Genomic DNA, 22,308 nt, shown 5'->3' on the forward strand with positions numbered 1-22,308 from the left:
TTGAAGCTTTGATGTGATATAATAATTTTTGCACATTCATTTACTGAATACTTCCAATAATTTAAACTTAGGAGTAGTGAATATATGTGTGTATGTATGTATGTGTGTGTGTATGTATGACGCTAGACCAGTTTAATTTCTAATGATTCAAAGTGAGAATGTGAAAGAAATCAGGAAGATCAGTAATAAATTTTAGAAAAGCAGAAGAGAATGACTTAGCATTTTCTATGTGGTTTTAAGTAATCGTGATGTTTAAAAGGGTCAGGAAATAGTGATATCCTGTATTCATTATATTATGTTAAAATCTGAAGGCTATTTTCTTGTCATTTCACACAACCCTGATTTCTTATCTCAAAAAACATCGAGGATATAAAGTAAGATGTAGCATGTATTGGGGGTCACAAAGGTGACCAAAAGGCAGCCACTGTTCTGAAAGGTAGGTAGAGCTCTTTTATTTTACTGAGAAAGAAGCAGACTCAGAACAGTTATGTGGGTTGCTTGAGGTCTTATAATTCATTAGTTCCCTTTTCTCATTTTCTGCTCTAATGATTTAGTTGTCATACCTAAACATAAGAACTACTGAGACAATCTTTTCCTGCATTTTGGCAGTCCAATAATTATTTGTCATTATGTTTCTAAAAATAACTATTTATCCCACTTCTCTCCTTATCAAATGCACATAGAAACATACTTATTTCAGAATGAATTAAAGGAGAACCTTTTATTTTCCTGTCACTATTTCAGCATTATTCTTGCAGAGCTTTTTTTAATCTTTCATATGAGTATTCCACATCTTCATTTTTATTTCACCGAAAATAGGCTTAATGATGGGAACCACTCAGATTTGTCTTTAATCACATAATTTTATGTAAAATAACAGACCAAAAGTGGAAATCTTACACTAGTGTCTAAACTTAGTACTTTTGAAGCAGACCTTTTGTTTCTTTCACTGCTTTGAAAATATTAAATTACTTCTTAGAAGTTTAAAAGACTTACATTTATAACTAGATATAACAATCAAACTGGAGAAGAGGAACTATATTTCAAAAAAAATTGAAGAAAATATTGTGGTAAAATCTGTCTGTTTTATAAAAGCATAAATTGAAGTTTATTTTCTCAAAAGCAGTCTTTAGGGAGGCAAACATCCTACATAAGTGGTGTAAATTTATTCCTAATTTAGCATTTGTGGTTATGTACAGAGAAATAATATTACTGAATTTTAATTGAGGTATTTATTCTTCTAATTAAGTTGGTGATTATTGTTGACTTTTTTTTAAACAGAGGCCTGTTGTCCAGATCTGTTTTGCAAGCTCAAAGTGCTTCTCCAATCTTCACCCATGTTTATGCAGCATTAGTTGCAATTATCAACTCAAAATTTCCACAAATTGGAGAACTAATCCTCAAGAGATTAATTCTTAATTTTCGAAAAGGCTATCGAAGAAATGATAAGGTATATATGATGGGATTATAAGTAGATTGCCACATAAGGACAGACTAAAAAATCAATAACAACAATAGTGAGCAATGTTGATTTCTACGTAGAAATTATTTTTTAAAACTGCGTATTTCGTGAGAACTTTTCTTTGTTCTACTAAATATCTTTGGCCACTAATGAGCCACAAAAAAGATGGCTATAACTATAGAATATAACTTGCCAGAAATGGCATTCTTTCACATGTATTAGTCCTTATTATTTAACTTTAATGACAAAATTATCCTATGTGTTATATATGTTAAGTGGAGTAAGTAAGCTGTAGATGCTATAAGATAAATGAAAATTGGTTTTAGTTTATAGATGAACTTTTTTCTACCTTTACTTTCCAGCAACTTTGTCTGACTGCTTCAAAATTTGTGGCACATCTTATTAACCAAAATGTGGTAAGTAATTATCTTCAAAGCTTGGAGCTTTTTCTTGACATTAGACAACAGGACTGATGCACTTTAGGTACATTTCAGGTTTTGTTTGATTTTGTAGTCCTTGGGAAATGTATCTTGGTAATATTTTAGTTTTAAGACCATAATAAGTACCTTTAATATGAGGAAGAACCAGACAGTGTTTCATGAAGTTGATCTCTTAATTCTGTAAATGGTTACTTAGCTGCAAGTCATTTAGTTAGAGAAAGTAATTAAATTTGTCTTTATAAAGCAATAAAGTTGGAATCTCTTCCACTGTTTTTCCCCGTATGTGGAATTCATGAGAAACTAATAGTATCTGATTTAAAAACCCAGGTTCCTGCAATTATGTAGTACACAGAGCCATAGAATCAGTTTATAAAATATAGTAGATTATAATTTTAATCAGTTTTAAATACAAATAATTTTATCTTTATTAAGTTTTTTGTTTATTTTGTATTCAGTCAGTATTTGAGAATCTTGATTCTGCTCTGTTCAGCTTGAAAACAGTAAAATTTCTCTTGTTTATATTCAAAGGTTTCTTTTAATACATTTTATCATGCTTAATTGTATCTATAACAGGAGAAATTTTGAAGTCACACTTAATTCACTAACATTAAATATTATTTTATATCTTACCTACATAGAATTATTTCCAGTGTTTACAGTTAGAAACTTTTTAGATTTTACCCTAATTAGCTATACTGTAACAATTTAGCTTGCTCATTAAGACTATAAAAACTTTAAATCTCAGCCCTGGCTGGCATAGCTCAGTGGATTGAGTGTGGGCTGCGAACCCAGTGTCGCAGGTTCGATTCCCAGCCAGGGTACATGCCTGGGTTGCAGGCCATAACCCCCAGCAACCACACATTGATGTTTCTCTCTCTCTCTCTCTCTATCTCCCTCCCTTCCCTCTCTAAAAATAAATAAATAAAATCTTAAAAAAAAATCCTGTCTCTAAAAAAAAACTTTAAATCTCTATATCAGCACAGCTATATGTTTCTGTTTTTGAATGTGTATTTTACTTATATTGGAGATACTTTTGACATTGCCACAAACAGTTAAAATGATAAATGTTTTAGATTTTCCCAGCTGTGGTACAGGACAGTATTTTCTTGTCACTTGTAAGACTGTTTGCCCCCCTCCCCAAAAAGGTGGTGTGTGTGTGTGTGTGTGTGTGTGTGTATTAAATATTTTATTTATTTATTTTTAGAGAGGGAAGGGAGGGAGAAAGAGAGAAAAAAAACATCAATGTGCGGTTGCTGGGGGCTGTGGCCTGCAACCCAGGCATGTGCCCTGACTGGGTTGAACCTGCGATGCTTTGGTTCACAGCCCGTGCTCAATCCACTGAGCTACGCCAGCCAGGGCTTGTATATATTTTTCATCTTGTGGTCAACGTAAAAAAGTTAATTTACTGAGTTGAGATTGAGACTTTTTCCTTTCCCATCTTAAATAAATGTTTAATTTCAGAAAGGCTTTTATATATAGTGGTTTCAAACATGCTTCCTAGTTCCTTTTCTTTCATAGTAAAGCTTCCTGGTAGAATTTTATTCCCATTCTACCAGGTATTGTTTATAAGTTTTAATGTTTGAATATGGCCAGTGAAAGTAGTTTGATTTAATAAGAAGGGAGGGAGAGAGAAAAAGAGGAGGGGAGGGGATATATTCAAAACTGTCATTGCAAAGCAGAAACTAAGATATTTTCTGATCAAATAGTTATATAATTTTTCTGTCTAACAGTTGCTGATAGAATGAATTGGAAAATGAATATAAAGATTTGTGCTCATGGAGAATCACTATTCTTCATATAGTGATTATGAAAATATCTCAGATTAAAAACTAGTCATGATTTTTAACTTATATTTTGAAGTTAATTGCATTTCCCATAGATAATGTATATTATATATTTTATATAATGTATAAGGATATTTCTTTTGGAGAGAAGTCAAATTCTTAACAGATGCATAATGGAAGTGAAAGAATAAATTTATTTTGTATTTGCAGTATTTTTATATACATTTTAAAACTTTGCTAATCATATATATATTATCACTGCAAAGACCAGATTTACTAACTGAAAATTACCTTCAATAGTAGGTGTGTGTGTCTATATGAATATATATATATATATATATATATATATATATATATATATATATATATATATATATAGGCATTTCATATATATTCATATGTATTCATATATATATATATAGGCATTTTCTCTATTCCATTATATCTTTATTCTATTTAAGGCACATGAAGTTCTATGTTTAGAGATGCTTACTTTGCTCCTGGAAAGACCAACAGATGATAGTGTTGAAGTAGCTATTGGTTTTCTCAAGGAATGTGGCCTCAAATTAACACAAGTGTCACCAAGAGGAATTAATGGTAAGTTTATATCCTTATTTAGATACTGAGATTTTGTTTGAGTATTATAACGTTTATTGCATCTTTTCTTTCTGTTTAGCTATATTTGAACGTCTTCGAAACATCCTCCATGAGTCTGAAATTGACAAAAGAGTTCAGTATATGATTGAAGTGATGTTTGCTGTAAGGAAAGATGGCTTCAAGGACCACCCTGTTATCCTAGAAGGACTTGACTTAGTGGAAGAAGATGATCAGTTTACCCACATGCTCCCTCTGGAAGATGACTATAATCCAGAAGATGTTCTTAGTAAGTCAGGGGTGATGGTTGGGAAGTAGGACCACCAAATATAAACATAGAAAATAAACACTTACTTAAACTTTTAATTTATTTTTTTAAGATGTTTTCAAGATGGATCCTAATTTCATGGAGAATGAAGAGAAATACAAAGCTATTAAGAAGGGTATGTAGAATTTTATTACATAATTTATTTTGGATAAGTAGAAGCAATTTTTGTAGTTATAAAATACCGATAAAGTCAATGATCTGTAGATCACTAATAAATACAATGTCTGCTCTTATTGAAGCTGCCCCCTTCACTGTTTTTTGCATGTATTATTTTTCAGTCTAGTGCTTATTCAAAGTATTACTTCATTATTACTTACATAATTTTTCCTTTCCTCTTTCCCTGTGTTTCAATTATGTAACTCTTAAGTTTCATCTTTCTTAAGAAATATTCATGTATTACTAGTAGACTTTATTTGGCTTCATTACTGCTTAAGAATCACTACTATATATTTTTTAAAGATTTTATTTAGTTAGTTTTAGAGAGAGGAGGGTGGGAGAAAGAAACATCAATATGTGGTTGCCTCTTGTATGCCCTCTACTGGGGACCTGGTCCACAACCCAGGCATGTGCCCTAACTGGGAAATGAACCAGCAACCCTTTGGTTCACAGTCTGGTATTCAATTCACTAAACTACACCAGCCAGGGCAAGAATTACTACTTTAAATGATATCCAATTTAATATTCAGTTAAGTACTGTACATGACTATTTCTTGAGAGCAGGTTTATAGCCTTTTGATAATATCAGTCACAGTGCTAGCTATCAGTGCTTCATAAACTGATAATTATTATTTGTACACCATTAGTGTATTGTAAGCATTAACTTTGGACAGACTGTGGTTTGTACTTTGTCTTTGCCATTACTAGCTAAGTGACCTGGAAGAAGCTACTTGTTTGATGTAAGAGTAAATGTTCCTTGTTTGTATAAATGTAAATAAAATACAGTGCTTTATATTGTTACAGAGCAATTATTTAGACAAAGGTACTTTTTTTCACACTTGTGTCATTTTTTTCTAAAGCAAATATTCAGGGCTACTTATATATTTACATGATACATATATATTTACTTATTATAATTATGTGATGACTTTATGGGTTTATTTTCATGAATTGTGATTTACCTGAGAAGTACTCACTGCTCTGAAAGCTCCTAGGAGGAGAGAACAGAGACCTAGAACAATGTCACTGCCTGCCCTCTCTCTATCTGTGGTTATTCTTAGAAGTGGAATGTTGAAGTGGAAAGTAAGGGTGTAAGATGCTTTCCATTTCCATATATTGTTCCAAAAATCTGGTACAATAAATTGGTTTCTCCTCTTAGATGCCAATTTCCTCAGGGTATTTTAGCACAGCAGCCACAAACTACATGTTTCCAAACATGGAGGACTCCTTAGAATTATTTTCTTTTTTTCTTATGAATGTCATTTTCTAGTCTTCTTAAAACATGCTAAATGGTTTTATGAATTACTGTATCTTCTCTGGTTTCTTTTCAAACTTTGGAATTCCCCATCCACCTCTTTAGAGTCTAGGCTGTTGGCCAGTGCCAGAAAAGAAGCACTGTTCTTGATTATTGCCCTTAAACTCTCTGGTCTCAAGAGCTCTTGAAAATTATTGAAGACTCTAAAGAGTTGTTGTTTATCTTGGTTACAACGATTAACGTTTACTTTATTAGAAATTAAAACTGAGAATGTAAAAAATGTTAAAATAATGATAATAAACCTGATGCCTATTAGTAAGTAACATTTTTGTGAAAATTACACAGCAAAGAAATATAATGAGAAGAGTGACATTTTTATATTTTGTACATTTTAATGTCTGGGTTAATAGAAAAAAACTTTAGCCTCACAAAGATAATTAGTTCAAAAAGAAAGGAGTATTTTAATAGCCTTTTCAGATAATTGTGTGTATTCTTCCTTAACACTATGCTGATATATAATAGCTAGTGGTTCCTTACAGATAAATTATAATGTAAAACCTCAAATATTATGCATGAATTTTCATATTCTCTTAAATTAAAATTATTTCGCCTGTCACTTTGAATGGATATTTTATTCATGCATGATTTTGTAACATATTGCATTGGTCATTTGGAAAATGCTGATTGAATGAATTATGCGTATTTTCCCAGCGTTAACACATTAACACTATCAAAATTAAATTAACATGTTAATATAATATCAAGAAATCACATTTATTAATATTATCACCTGTTTTGTCAGGAAAGTCTGAGTGTTAGGAAACTATCAAGGTCACAGGGGTGGGTACAAGTTTTCCAAAATTATACATATTTTTCTTGAAATTTTTAATTTTATCATAATGGCAAATACAGTTAGTTACCTTCCTTGAGGTGACAGTCTCACTTTGTTTATATTTGAAAATGTGTGCCAAATACCTAACAACTATAGGTTGTGAGCCATTCGTTGAAGTAAAAGTGAAAGTGAAGTTGAAGTAAAAGTGATTTATATTGCAGCTGAAATGATCACATAAGTACTTTTCCTTGAGAATAGTCATCATCTTACATGTGTCTTTAACAGCAATCACTCAGATTATTATAAAGGTCTATATTCATGGGCCAAGATCTAATAAAATCAGTCATTTTCTACTTCAACGACATCCTCAAGTGAAACTGGCTTTTCCGCTACCATGAGAGGGTGGTGGCAGTAAAGAGCACCACTGCTAGTGCAGTTGGTGCATTCATACTGTTGTGCTATGGTTGCAGCAGTTTTAACTCTCATCGCTTTTGGACCATCCTTGCAGATGTCAGCACAGGGAAAGGTGGATCATGTCCTCGTATTATTATGAAAACAGTTTTAACCCCACAGACAACCTGACAGGTGTCAGTGATCACGCCCCCATCCCTAAGGACTCTCAGACCATACTTTGAAACCACTGTTTTCTTCAATTAATGAAATCCAGTTGTCATTGCCTAAGTGAATTGAGTAAGTAGATTCTAAAGTGAACAGATGAGAAGATGATGTAAATGACTAGACAATTCATTTGACCTTCATTCTTTCATAAAATTGTTCTAGAGCTGGCATTAAAAAAAATGGCCACAGCAGGAAGTGGGCACAGCTTTAGTAATTAGCACCTGAGAGTGACTCAAGTGTATTTGTGTTTTAGGTCTGACAGCATTTGGGAAAACAGCAGGGGTGCCTGTCTTCCTACTATTGAATACTAAATAGTTTCCTTTTCTAAAAGTCTGTCTAAACCATGTTATGTAATAATAAACCAGACACTTCAGGTTATTTTTTCTTTTTATATTTATGTTGAAATATATTTTATTGATTATGCTATTACAGTCATCCCAATAATTTTCTCTCCTTTATACCCCCTCTGCCCTGCAACCTCCTCCCACCAGAATTCCCCCCTCACTTAGTTCACATCCATGGGTCATACATAGAAGTTCTCTGGCTTCTTCATTTCCCATACTATTCTTAACCTCCCCCTGTCTATTTTATGCCCACCAATTGTGCTTCTTATTCCTTGTACCTTTTCCACCCCATTATCCTTCTCCATCCCCACTGACAACCCTCCATGCAATCTCCATTTCTTTGACTCTGTTCCTGTTCTAGGTGTTTGCTTAGTTTTTGTTTTTTAGGTTCAGTTATTGATGGTTGTGAGTTTGCTGTCATTTTACTGTTCATAGTTTTTTAACTTCTTTTTCTTAGATAAGTCCCAGGGCTTGGTGATGATGGACTCCTTTAAGTTGACCTTATCTGGGAAGCACTTTATCTGCCCTCTGATTCTAAATGATAGCTTTGCTGGATAGAGTCATCTTGGTGTAGGTCCTTGCCTTTTCTGACCTCAGATACTTCTAGCCCCTTCTTGCCTGCAAGGTTTCTTTTGAGAAATCAGCTAATAGTCTAATGGGAACTCCTTTATAGGTAATTGTCTCCTTTTCTCTTGCTACTTTCAAGATCCTCTCCTTTTCTTTAATCTTGGGTAATGTGATTATGATGTGTCTTGGTGTGTTCCTCCTTGGATCCAATTTCTTTGGGACTCTGTGGGCTTCCTGGAAGTCTGTTTCCTTCACCAGATTGGGGAAGTTCTCCTTCATTGATTGTTCAAATAAATTTTCAATTAATACTCTTCCTCTTCTCCTTCTGGCACCCCTATTGTTTGGATATTAGAGCTCTTAAGTTGTTCCAGAGATGCCTAAGTCTCTTCTTAATTTTTGAATTTTTGTTTCCTCATTCTGTTCCAGTTGGATGTTTGTTTCTTCCTTTTGTTCCAAATCATTGTTTTGAGTCCAGGTTTCTTTCCCTTCACTTTTGGTTCTCTGTATATTTTCCTTTACTTCACTTTCTGTAGTCTTCATTTCTTCATTCATTTTGTAACCGAACTCAATCAAATCTGTGAGCATCCTGATTACTAGTGGTTTGAAATCTGTATCAGATAGGTTGTTTTTCTCCTTGTCGCTCAGCTCTTTTTTCTGGAGTTTTGATCTGTTCTTTCATTTGGGACATATTTCTTTGTCTGGGCACACCTGTTATGTTGTAAGGGGGCAGGGCCTTAGGTATTCACCAGGATAGGGCAACTTTCTTTGCTGCCTTGTGGTGCTGTCTGTGGGGGAGGGATCAGAGAAGGAACAATGCAACTTTTTTGTTCCGCTCTAGCCCACTTTCCAAGGAACTCCTACGAGACTGGGATTTTCTCCCACCTTTATAACCCTCCCAGGATTTTATAACTAGAAGTTTCCTGTTCAGCCAGCCCCTCTTCACCCACATGGTCTGTTGCCTTGCTGGGTCCTCTTTGCCCTGCTGTCCATCTCCTCCCCTCCTATGGGTCTGCATGAATGTTTCTTTTACTCCTTGGTTGTCAGAGTTCCATGTAGTTTGATTTCCTGGCAGTTCTGGTTGTTTATTGTTTTTAAATTGTTTGTTATCCTTCTTTTAGTTGTGTAAGGAAGCAAAGTGTTTGTACCTATGCTTCCATCTTGGCTGTAACCTCCCAGATTATTTCTTGAAGTCGCATTTGTTAGAAATATTCTTAAGGAGGTTTATATGTCAGCTATGGGCTGAGTGACTGTTGGTAAATGATTTATTCCTCATAGTATGACATTCTCTGCTAACATTAAGGATTGTATGTGACTCCTGGTTTATACTGCTTAGTAAATACAAAGGCATTAAAAATTTCCTAAAAATGAATTGGCCCTCAACATTTTATTAAAAATTTTGTTTATAATAGAAATGGAAAAAAATGAAGTATTAGGTAAAATCTCTTATCAGACTAATAGAGCACACACCATTTGACAAAATACAATTTCAGTTTTCATTGTTTACTATTAATATGATGACTGGCCTTATATAGTCTCTTATTTACTTCACTATATTCACCCAGTTTTGAGTGTGAGTTGTATTTTAAGAAGTGGTAATCCAATGAAGTGCTCATCTTACCAGTTTTCTTAAATGCTTTTAAACTTTGGCTTCTGTTTTACATATAGAAGTAAAAGTGGATTGAGTGTAATGTTCTATTTAATAGGTATACATTTTAATAAAGATCTCATTGGTATTTATTTAAAATGAATGCTAAATTATGCAGTTGTTTCTTTTCTCTTTTTCTCTTTCAATAAACATTCTTAGCCTTAATTCTTATTGTCTATATCAAGCCTTTGTAAACAGACTCTTCTTTCTGATGATAAACTAAGAATATTTTGACTCCAGTATACTCATGCTCTTTTGGAAACTTTCATCCCTTCCTTATTTCATGGTCACTTTTTGTCTGTCAGAAGAATGATACATGGCTCTGGCTAGTCAATTTAATTACAATGCTCTCTGACCGCCAAGGCAGTACCAGGAGGCCTGAGTGATCGGTGGTAAACTGTTGGGCCATTTTGAATTTCAGTGAAATGAGAATTATCTTCACAGAATGAATTGCATGGGTATCATTTGCTTGTTAATATTTTCCTAATTTTACTTTGTTCTTTTAGAAATTCTTGATGAAGGAGATAGTGACTCAAACACAGACCAAGATGCTGAAAGTAGTGAAGAGGAGGAGGAAGAAGAAGAGGAAGAGGGAGAAGAAGATGAAGAAGGTAAAATTATAGCTTATTTAAATAATACTGTAAAATACTTTGAAATTAATTTAATTCTAATGTAATTCTATAAAACAGTGGTTCTCAATCTGTGGGACTGGGAGGGTTGCTACTGTACCTCCTAGGTGAAGGCTAAGAATGCTATTAAATATCCTGCAAGTCACAAGACTGTACACCTCACAACAAAGTATTATTCAGCTTAAAATGGCATTACTGCCAGGGCTGAAAACCTTGGCCTAGAAGTATTCAACAAGGAAGTTCATTTTTAACATCAGCATAATTTAAATTTGACATCTTATGTCTTTGATTATAAACTATGAAAAAGGTACATTCATATTCAGTGCATATAATTTATGTAACCCTGGCATTAATGTGACAGATGAGAATGACTAGATATTTGCTGTTCATTTTGGCAAAATAGACAGGGGAAGCCAGAATATATATTTATATAAAAGTAGGCACAAAGTTCTTCCTTTTCACCTTTGATTACATTATATTTCACAGAAAAATGAGCTCACTACTTTGGTTGAGTCTCAGCCTAAATATCAGAACATGTCTGTACTGGTCACTATTTACTTGTATTATGTATTTGAAAATGTTAAAAATATATCTTTCCCTTTTAGGGAATAATGTATTTTTTTTAGTTCTGTCTTAGAGTATAATTGCTCTTCTATGATATATTTTATAAAATAACTTTAATTTTTCCATTGTTTTTCTTACTTAAAACACCTTACTATTCATGTACTATATTTCACCTTAGAATTTCTTTGTTTCATGGGAAAATACTGTTCAAATAAACTGATTAAATATTTAACAGGAAAGTTTTTATGCATTAGATAAGAGAAAATTTTAACAAGTGAACATATTTTTATTGGATCCATCCAACTTGTCATGATAATCTCATTGTTCTCTGAAACTATATTTCTACCCATAAGTTACAGTTTTTCTAAATAAAGAAGAAACTATTCAGAGCTTTAGAAATAATATTTTGCCTAACAACATCATAAGTGCACCTTTTTAAAGTAAATGAGCAGGTAACACAGAAACAAAAATAGTTTCCCTGGCTTGGTTCTGGACTTCTCTGAGCTAACAAACTTATTAAAGTACTTTAAAATATGCAGAAGACTTGAAATGGTTACTTTGAATTCTGTAAAAATTAGTTTACACTGTAGAAAAGAATATTGTTATCAAACTCATAGATCCTATTATTTAGAAAATTATTATGTAGAAATACATGTCCAGTTCTTCACATTTGTTTTTGTAGTTGTATAACTTATTATGTTTCTTTTAGGACAAAAGGTGACTATTCATGACAAGACAGAAATTAATCTAGTCTCATTTCGCCGTACAATTTATCTTGCTATTCAGTCAAGGTAAGATAACTAGTTCAGTTGATTCTTTTGATAGCAAATGTGAAGGAAATGGGGTTTTTAGAATCTGATGACAGAAAACTCAATAACAGTTACAGAGATTCTCAAACTACCTGCCTCTCTGCCTTTATCCCAAACCCAAGCTGATAGATCCCCACTGTTGGTTCTTTGCTTCAGAAGCAAATTATCTTTACTTACTTGGAAGGTCTGTGTTGCATAATTAAATGATTGGCATTTTTTGTTGTTTTAGCCATACCATTTCTTATAGTTACATATCACTAATAAGAACCAGAAAACAACTCTGTATTACAGAGCTAGCACATTATTTAATTGTGTAGTGGAAATTTAATATTGTACTATTTTCTAATTTGTTTTCTAATTGTAGTTCTAAGGAGAGAAGCACTGTTACTTTAACTTTCAGACACTGACTTGTGGTACAGATGGAAATGTACATAAAGGAAAATAGAAATTAGACTTAGGAAGGTTTTTAGGACCCTTTGGAGCAATGTTAACGAAGAACTACTATCATGTCCTGAAAAGAATTACTATTATGTCCTGAAAATAAAACCTATTCCCTTTGAAGGCTATGAGTTAGGTTTTCAGGAAAAGTAAATGAAAATGTTAAATGTTTATTACATCTGTTGTTTTGTGAATCCGACTGTTGATTTAGTGGTCACAGTGTTTACATTTTATACTGGAGGAGGAATGTTTTCTCTGTTTTTCTTTGTTACTAGGTTTTGAATATTTTCATTTAGTATGATGTAATAGCAGTAATGATTCATAAGTAGGAGTCATCTTGTTTTCAGTCTGTGTGAAAATTTTTTGGCTTAGATTCATCTTCAGAAAGAAAAGTTAAACAGCAAACATTGGTTAGAAATCTTTTTGTTCATCCTTACCTATTGCTTTGCCTTTCACATGAAAGAAAAACCAATAAATATTTTTTTCATGCATGATTAAAGTGGAAGGTGAGAAATATTTGTTATAAACTACTATTCTTAGAGTTTGAGCTTTCATGTGTATATCCTTTTTTAGACATGCAACAGTAATAAGTTGTAACAACAGACTTATTGTTTTTTATTTTATTATTTTTTTATTTTTTAAAGATTTTATTTATTTATTTTTAGAGAGGAAAGGGAGGAAGAAAGAGAGAGAGAGAGAGAAACATCAATGTGCGGTTGCTGAGGGTCCTGGCCTGCAACCCAGGCATTTACCCTGACTGGGAATCAAACCTGCAACACTTTGGTTCGCAGCCCGTGCTCAATCCACTGAGCTATGCCAGCCAGGGCAGATTTATTGTTTTAATATTGCCATTACTTTGAAGAGTTACAGTGGATCTCTTTGAATAATTATTTAAAAAGCAACTTTTTTTTAAGTCGACCTAACCTTAATAATGTCTGAATCACACAGAAGACTTGAAAATTAAAGCATTAAGACACAGTGACAGCCACTATTATGCAGTAGTACCCGTCACAGTAACTACTGCCTTTTGTACTGATATTTGTTGAGTTCTTGCCTACTAAAGATAATTTATATATGACAAAAGTTAATGTACTTAAAACCTCATACAAATTTTAGGAAAGACCCAAAGACTGATAAAAGGTATTAAAGGGTATGGTTGGGAGATTTATATAATGGGCTATAAAACAAAAAATATTAGTTATTAGTCATATCACTAATGTGCTGTTATCATTCATTAAAGCAACTGAAGTGGTTTATTTCATTAAAGCAGCAATACTCAGTACTAATGATGATTTTGACCAGACACACATAAACAATATTAGTGGGAATTTAAATTAATAGACTCTTTACAGAAGCCTTTCAGTAACATGAATCAACGTCTTAGTATCTATTCCATTTGACCCTTCTTTTCCATTATTATATTTCTTAAATACATAATGACAGAGAATTATATACAGAATTGTTCAGTGCAAAAAAAAAAAAAGGAGACAATTACTGTTCCACACAAATAATCAAAATATCCAGTTTATGTCATCATTGAAAGTTAAGCTAATGGAGTCTTGTTATTGATACGGGCGGGTGGTCTGATACAATACTAGGTGGGGAAAAACTCTGTAGAATATGTAGTACTGTGCCCATGGTATTATCTTTAATGGACAAATGGATAGACAGATTTTAGAAATAATACATTAGGAAAAAAGTCACATCTTTTTAAATCTGTTTTGCTATTGTTATTGAAGTTTGTTAACTATACTTTACTATTTAATCTTAGTGCTAAATACAGTTTAATGTTATCTGTTAAAAGCACTTTCCTGATAAATATATTTTCCTAAAATAATTTATTTTTCATTTTAGTTTTTTAAAAAATTATATTACATTGTATCATGCAGGATTTTTACCCTGTTCTTATGAAACCAAATAAGTAACAGAAGCTGAGAAATGCAGATGAACTCTAAAACTAAATTCATAATCATGTTTTAGTGGGTAATTATTTTATACTACTGTTATCAAAAGAGTGAGTGTTTGAACATTGTACAAAAAGTACAAATATATTAACATTATTCCTGAATCAAGTTCACTTTGAGTTCGGTAATTTTCTTAGGTAAAGCACATGAAAGATATTTTAAATGCAATGAATGTTTGGTAAAAACAGTTTTACTTGGAAGTGCTTTTGGTGGTTTGTTATTTTTATACTTAGTTTTTATAAAATGTAGAAGCCCTGTGTTTGGTTATAAATTAAGGTAACTTGTAAAAATGGAGCTTAAGCGCTGCATGTCACGTTGGGCTCCTGGAATGTCTTTTACCACTTGCTGACTTGGATTAGAAAGAAGTAGAAATCCTTTAGTAGTGTAATAAAAATTTAAGCTTACTTGCTATGTCTATGGATTTCCTACTCAGGACAGTTTATATAAATGGAATCATAGTATATGTGTTCTTATGTGTCTGTCCTTTTTCTCTTAGGATAATTTAAGGTCCATCCATATTGTAGTACTGCCTTCATTGTAAAGAGCTATGTTGTTTTCATGTACATAATATAATAATATGAAACTATAATTTAAAAAGTATTTAAAACACTATTAAAGTAAGATTCTTGTACATAAAAGAATAGTCTAAATTAACTGTGCTGCAAGTTTTTAACATAACTGTTGTGAGCATTGTTTCTCTACAGTTTAGATTTTGAAGAATGTGCTCACAAACTGCTGAAAATGGAGTTTCCTGAAAGTCAAACAGTAAGTTAATACTTTTTTCCTGTTCAGAAATATATTGGTTATGAAAATATTTAGGACAGTTAATAGGTTTCATGAATTGAAATAATAGCTTAGTACTAAATATTATTTAAATGTAGATTTTCTAGAATTTACAATGAATCAAAGTTTAAAATAACACAAAATAACTGAAAACTTAGGAGTCCTGGTGAGTTCTATATTTGCTGTTTTAGTGGGTAATTATTTTATATTACTGTTATCAAAAGAATGAGGGTTTGAACATTGTACAAAAAGTGCACATATATTAACATTATTCCTGAATCGAGTTCACATTGAGTTCAGTAATTTTCTTAGGTGAAGCATATGAAAGATATTTTAAGTACAATGAATGTTTGGTAAGAGCAGGGGTTTTTTTACCAGTGAATTAAATTGGCTGCTTGAAAAGAATGTGGGAAAAGGACGCTCTCTGAATCGCCACACTGTACATAAATTTCTGACTGGTTGCCTGTAAATCAAATTGTGGCTTAAACACAATAGGAAATTTGTTCTTTAATGAATTACCTGGTCCATCTACTTTGCAGACTAAAGCACTATTTTGGGGTAGAAATTATAAAGAACATCATACATAGTGTTACATTGTTTAATTGGGTATGAAGAATCCATCATTTTTTTAAATTCGTGAAAGTGATTCAACATATACTATGTCAGGCAAGGTGTCAGGCATTCAGCAATTTACCAAGTGCACATTAGACCTTTTTTAGCCCATAGCACTCGTAGTATCATAACTCAGTATATGCATACTTCACTATTCAAAGCATCATAGAACTCTTACGCCAAGGAAAATAAAGACTATATTAAATAGATTATCTTGTGTATATTTTTAAGTTGTGTTCTTGTGTATGTTACTCCCAGTCCACCTAGACTTTAGGTCCTTGTAACCTAAGTCAAGGCTTTTGTTTTTTGGTGTTTTGTTTTGTTTTTTTAAGCTTGCTTTACATGTGCTAGAACCAGCACAGATGCTGGAGTCTAATAGGCTATTTATTGGTTTCTCATTGTTACAAAAGAGTTTGACTATCTGAGCTAAGTTATTATTAGCTGTAAGTCCTTTGCCTTTACTAGTATATTAATAATAGTGTACTGTTTGTACTCTAGGTGCACTTGATGTGTTGTCATTGGAAGGAAATAAATTTGTGAATTAACCTTTAAAATTGTAATTGAAACTGAAATTACTATATGATCTTGCTGCATTATTTGAGGAATATAATGAAGTCATTATAAATTTTATTAATATTAATCTAGAGGATAATATTAGAATTAACCTCATGTATTTTTATAACATTTGGAAGAGTGTCTTAGTGTATCTTTTTTATGTACTTAAAAGACTCGTCTAAAACAGCTATAATATTTAATTAAAATGTTAAAATATGTAGTTATTATAAGCCACAGGGAATAGTGCTTGTAATTGCATTTGGTCCAGGGAAGAAAGTCATTTGTTTTGTAAGCAGTGCTGACTTTATTAGCAATACTATCAGCATATTACCTTATTACACTGTTTACTACCTGATTAATTGATTAACTCTTATTGTAAAATACGTTAGTAGAAAAGCTGACAATGCCTATTAATATAAAAAATTAACATAATAAAGCAGAAGTCAGAAAAGCCTCATTCTAAATTTTTAATACTACATTAAATTTTGACAAAGTACATCTTTTCAAAACTTACACATTGATAAACATTTACTTGAGGTAACTTGCAACCAGTCTTTTAAAAAATAATAATCTAGCAGTATCAAAACATCTAAAAATTACCCTATATTGTGAAGTGAGGCCTTTGAGGAGCTTGTTTTATAAGTAGATTATCAACTTCTAGAACAGTACTGTCCAAAATAACTTTCTGCAGTGATGGAAATAATTCATATTTTACACTGTCCAGTATAGTAGCCGCTACTCACATATGGGCTTTGAGTACTTAAAATGTGTCTAGTGTGACTGAGGAACTAAAATTTTACCTTTATGTAAGAGTAAGTAATTTAAATATAAATAACTACGTGTGGCTGCAGGCTCCCATCCCTGGCAGTACAGTTACAGTATCTGTTCTGTGCTTTTCCAGGGTCCCTGTCCTCTCCCTTACAGATAAATATATGCAGTAAATATGTATTGACCTAAATTTTTAAGTGTTCACAATATTAACCTAGGTTGCATCCTGTGTTACTAAACATGACAAAATGTCAAAATTACTAATTAAAAATATAAAGATAAGTTGAATAAAAGCAAAAATGAACTGAGTATACATTATATTTTATAAGTTAGTTTCTGTTTACAGAAAGCAAATACATTGCAGTTACTATATTTGGAAAAAATAATTTTAAACTTTTCAGTAAGAAGTGTTTTGTAGAAAAAGATATTTAGTCAATTTTACAGCAGTGGTCAGAATAAATGTAGGTCTTTTTTATTTTATCTCCATTTATTTATCCATGTTGCCTGAGTTTTTTCATCTATGAAATTGCTATAATCAATAAATCTTTCATTAGGATTACTTTAGAGATTAATAAACAATATTTGTTAATTATAAATCAGCTATTATCTAATTCCACATTTATTCCTGGATTTATTAGTTTAATAAATTTTCACACAGGAGTTTTCAAGGAATACAAATAGCTGATTAGACAATATATTATAAGCAGTTAAGAAATCATTCCATCTATTTGTATAGATTAAGCTATAGACAGATCTATATGCATAACATTTATTTTGAGCCTAGAAAATTTGGCCACAGAGATCTTTTTCTTTGTTCTTTTAAATATATTTTTTCTTTATCAACCAGAGTGTCATTTAAGTTGATATTGAAGCTTGTGCTTATTTACACTTCTGTAAAGACTCATCGTGTTCTACATTTTCTTTGCTAACTATATATGTATATTTCCTAATAATTGAGTTTAAATTATTATTTAAGGTTCATAACTGAAGGTATATATACTGAATTGTTAAATGTATTGGTAAAATATCATATTGGTGACCTATATTTAAAAGAGGTCTGTATGGAGTCTCTCCAAAATACCATTTATTTAATCTCTTTTTGATGTGTCTGTTTCACATACTAGGTTCTCTTAAAGTGGTTTATACTTATATAAATTTAGAAGCAATCTAAATTTAGGTTAAATTTGATAATCAATCTAATTAGCATGAATGATATATGGAAACTGTCAGCCAGACTGAAGGCTTTTAAAAACTACTCTTAGCATGGATTTTTTAAAAAATTTTTTCTAATCAATAAAGTTCACAAAGTCTTAGAAGTTTTGTGTTTTAAAAAATTTCCTTAAATTTCAGGCCGTCTATATATTGATATATAATCATATGACATGTATTTATTATATTTTGAATCATTGCTGTAATTTTTTTCCAAATAGAAAGAACTCTGCAACATGATACTTGACTGCTGTGCTCAACAAAGAACATATGAAAAATTTTTTGGCTTATTAGCTGGGGTGAGTTCCAGCCTCGTTTTTCTTGTTGGAATTAAATGGACTCACTGAAGGAATTTTTAACATGAATATTGTGAATTAATATATCTGCTTTTTGGTCTGGACTAATATCATGTCTTTGCTAAAAGTAAACTGTTCTTTGCTTCCTCAGGTTTCCCACTCTGTGTAACTTCCTTCTTCATTTTTGTAGTCCTTTACCATTGCATATCACTCTTCCAGAACTTTTTGAAATTCTACATGCTTTGTAAAAAATTTCCAAAGAGGACAATTGAATACTGTCTTTCTGAAATCTGAAAGCAGCTTCTTAATTCAAGTGCATGTTTAGGCAGCACAAATAGAGCATAAGCTAAAATAATTACTTAAATCCAAACTCTACCTACAGAGAAATATATTTGTATAGTATGCAGATGTATATGATTTGTATAATTTGTGTTATGCTCTATATAATTTTATTGTATCTTATAAATTCCAGATAGATAAGCATAATATATTAATTTCTTTTTTGAGCATCCTATCATATAGCACCACAAGAACGATGTAGAAGATACTTGTTGTTGATTCAGTAAATTTAGAAGGATTTAATATACTCATAATGGTATTGATATTCAATTTTTTTATGGTACTGACATTCATTTTACTTATTAGCAATTTTTTTACTTATTAGCGATTTTGCATGCTGAAGAAAGAGTACATGGAATCCTTTGAGAGTATATTTAAAGAACAGTATGATACCATCCATCGTTTGGAAACAAACAAATTGAGGAATGTTGCTAAGATGTTTGCTCATCTTCTATACACTGATTCACTTCCATGGAGTGTAAGTAGATGGAGGTCAATGTTTACACTTTTTCCTAATCCTCTTATTCTCAGATTTGTATTAGGTATAATATAGGCACACTTTTCTTTCATAGGAAATATACTTTAAAATGAAATAGATGTGGCAATCTTTTACTATAGTAGCTATCTGTGATGTTATGTTCATGTAACATGGTATCAAAAAGCTAAGTGCATAACTATGTGAGAGTAAGAAATACCATTCTAGATGATACTAGCAGTTCAAACATCATGGTGCTTTCTAATAGCAATGACTATGAGTTTTTTTCATGGAAATTATTATAGATTTTTATCTCTGTACACATATGTGGACACTCATGTTAATGTACACCACGGTTTGGTAGTAATTTATTGCTGAGTTGCTGTTTGTTTCCTAAGGGATTGTCAATGCTTCCTCTAGTTAGAACATGAGAGAAATGTTTGTCCTAGTAGGATGTGTTCTTTTCAGCCAGTATTGAATTTGGTTCAGTGATAGGGAGGAGTTCTTAGCACAGGCAGAACAAGGAAAGGTGTTCTTAATGAGGAAATGCACGCTGGGCTAGAATTTGAAATGCATTCATTAAGCTGGCATTTATTATACAACTACTGTTCATTCAACAACCATTTATTTAGCCACCAATAGAAAGAAATAGCATCCAGGAGGAAAGAAAGAAGAGGATCACATTATAGAATACCTGGGTTTAATGGAAGAATGAAGCAACATCATTGAGCTTACAAGCATTGGATAGATTTTTGTTATATTTTAAGTACTAAGTATGCTCAGCTGTATTAATAGGTAGTTTGTAAGCTAACCCAGGAGCCAAATCATAGTTTTTTTCTTATTTTTTTCCCTTTTTGGGAACATGAAATTAAAGTTTTAAACCATTGAAGCAAAAGGGCTCCTGAAACACATAACTCCACAAACTGGAGGTTGCTTTTATTTGTATTGATTGTAAAACATCTTTCTTTGAGCTTCAGTGTCTAATCCTCAGTCTTAGTATTCAGGAGAAGCCCCCACTCTTTCTGCCTTTACCTTTAATGGTGTATTGTATGTGCTAAACAAAACTATAGCAAATGGCATTCTGCTTCAAACCCTCATATACCCACATTTTGATAAGTGAGGCTTAGGAGCTCATAATCTTTACTTCAACATTATATACTCAAGACAATATATCCCTGCTATAAAAAGCACATTACTCAAAAAGAGTATGAACTCTATTTCTGTAGCACCTTAACATTTTTAAAATTAGCACAGAGAAGTACTCTTAAACTTGCCAAGAAATAGTACAATATGTATCAGCACAAGGGAAGATATTCAGAGATAATTCTGACTGAAGATGAGACTAAATCATAATTTCAAGAGGAACTTTGAGTTACAAATATTGGTCACTTTGTCTTACCTTTTGAACAAATACTATCTTCTTTAATTTTAATTTTCAGGTTCTTGAATGTGTGAAGCTGAGTGAAGAAACCACTACGTCCTCCAGTAGAATTTTTGTTAAAATATTTTTCCAAGAACTGTGTGAATACATGGGGCTTCCTAAACTTAATGCAAGATTAAAGGATGAGTAAGTTTATTATTAAGCAATTTTCATTCTTACTGTCCTATGGGGTTTTCCTTCAATTTTAGGGACTTGTCCACCCTTCGTTCTAAAGCAAGAGTTAAGCAACCATGACTTTTCTTCATTAGTTACTACTCTGAATCTCATATTCTGTGCCTTAGAACAACATGCAGTTTTTAATGATGGTTTCAGTTCAGTAGAGGAAACACAGAATTAATGCCTCTTTTAATTCATTTAAAACACAAAAAGTTATTTTTGTATGCTCATTAGAGTTCTTCAGTGATGAGTATTTATAGTTTTATTATCATTTTTACCCTAATTTTGAGCCTTAGAATGATAATTAACTTCTTATTGTCATGGACAATTATGAATATATACAGATGAATATGTAATGTAATTGTTCAAATCATTACAGTGAATTAGTGTCTTGTCTCAGGACTATTATGTAATCTCTATTCCAACTTTATTTGCTATTTATTCAGGTTACCCATTGCCATTCATATTGGCTTCTACTCCATTCACATTGCTAAAGTTATCCTTTCAGATCTCTTGGTGACTGCTGTCAAACAAATCAAGTAATCTTTCTCAGTCCTCCTGCCCCTTGAATTCTCAGCCTCACTTACACAGCTGACCACTTCCTCACTGTGGCTCCTCACTTTATTCATTCTACCTTACTCTCCCCAGTCCCTACCTTCTCCTCGGCCTGCCTCTCCACTGTATACCAAAGGTCTGTTCTGGGTTCTCCATGCTCTCTCTGTGCCACCCCATCCACTTTCCTTGGCTTTATAAACTCATTTTTTGGTCCCTGCCCACTTTTCGAGGCTCACCTAGTAAAGCCCACTCCAGCAAACTGCACTCCAACCACCCCAGCATTGCCCAGCTTGTTAAGCAGGTCTGGCTCATTCTTGCCTCTTTATTTCCATTTCCAGAGCTGGAGATCCCTCCCTTGTTCTGTCCAGCAAACTCTTAATCATTCTTAATCACTTGTCACCTTTTTCTATGAAACAGTTTTTTCTGACTCTGCTGGTTACTCATTCACTATGCCACTCAAAACCACATTATATTGTAAATGTTTTTTTGTTCCTCTCCTAATAAATAATGATTATGTACATTCAATAACCATGATTTCTACCTTTTGTTGATTACTTTCCCCTCCCCCAGTGTCTTGCACAGTGTTGTCTTTGCATGCATGTGTGCATGTATGTATGTGTGAATATGTATGTATATATATACACATACAACTGAGGAGTATTTTTTTTACCTTTCTGAATATGTATTCAG

General features: G+C 32.3%; 1 protein-coding gene across 3 annotated transcripts in view; it reads left to right on the top strand.

Moving 5' to 3' along the window:
- The window catches only part of CWC22 (CWC22 spliceosome associated protein homolog), a 54,449-nt gene that overhangs the window by 26,492 nt on the left and 5,649 nt on the right, over nt 1–22,308 (top strand). For all 3 annotated transcript variants that reach the window (XM_045831040.1, XM_045831061.1, XM_045831050.1), the window contains exons 7-17: nt 1,282–1,450; nt 1,825–1,878; nt 4,148–4,283; nt 4,363–4,569; nt 4,661–4,723; nt 10,532–10,636; nt 11,928–12,009; nt 15,134–15,194; nt 18,578–18,655; nt 19,317–19,469; nt 20,906–21,033. In XM_045831040.1, the coding sequence (XP_045686996.1) occupies nt 1,282–1,450; nt 1,825–1,878; nt 4,148–4,283; nt 4,363–4,569; nt 4,661–4,723; nt 10,532–10,636; nt 11,928–12,009; nt 15,134–15,194; nt 18,578–18,655; nt 19,317–19,469; nt 20,906–21,033 (1,236 nt within the window). The remainder of the gene's footprint in view (nt 1–1,281; nt 1,451–1,824; nt 1,879–4,147; nt 4,284–4,362; nt 4,570–4,660; nt 4,724–10,531; nt 10,637–11,927; nt 12,010–15,133; nt 15,195–18,577; nt 18,656–19,316; nt 19,470–20,905; nt 21,034–22,308) is intronic.

The sequence above is a fragment of the Phyllostomus hastatus genome, unplaced genomic scaffold, assembly GCF_019186645.2.
Source record: "Phyllostomus hastatus isolate PE091 unplaced genomic scaffold, TTU_PhHast_1.1 phas_contig_1, whole genome shotgun sequence".
Taxonomy (NCBI): Eukaryota; Metazoa; Chordata; class Mammalia; order Chiroptera; family Phyllostomidae; genus Phyllostomus; species Phyllostomus hastatus.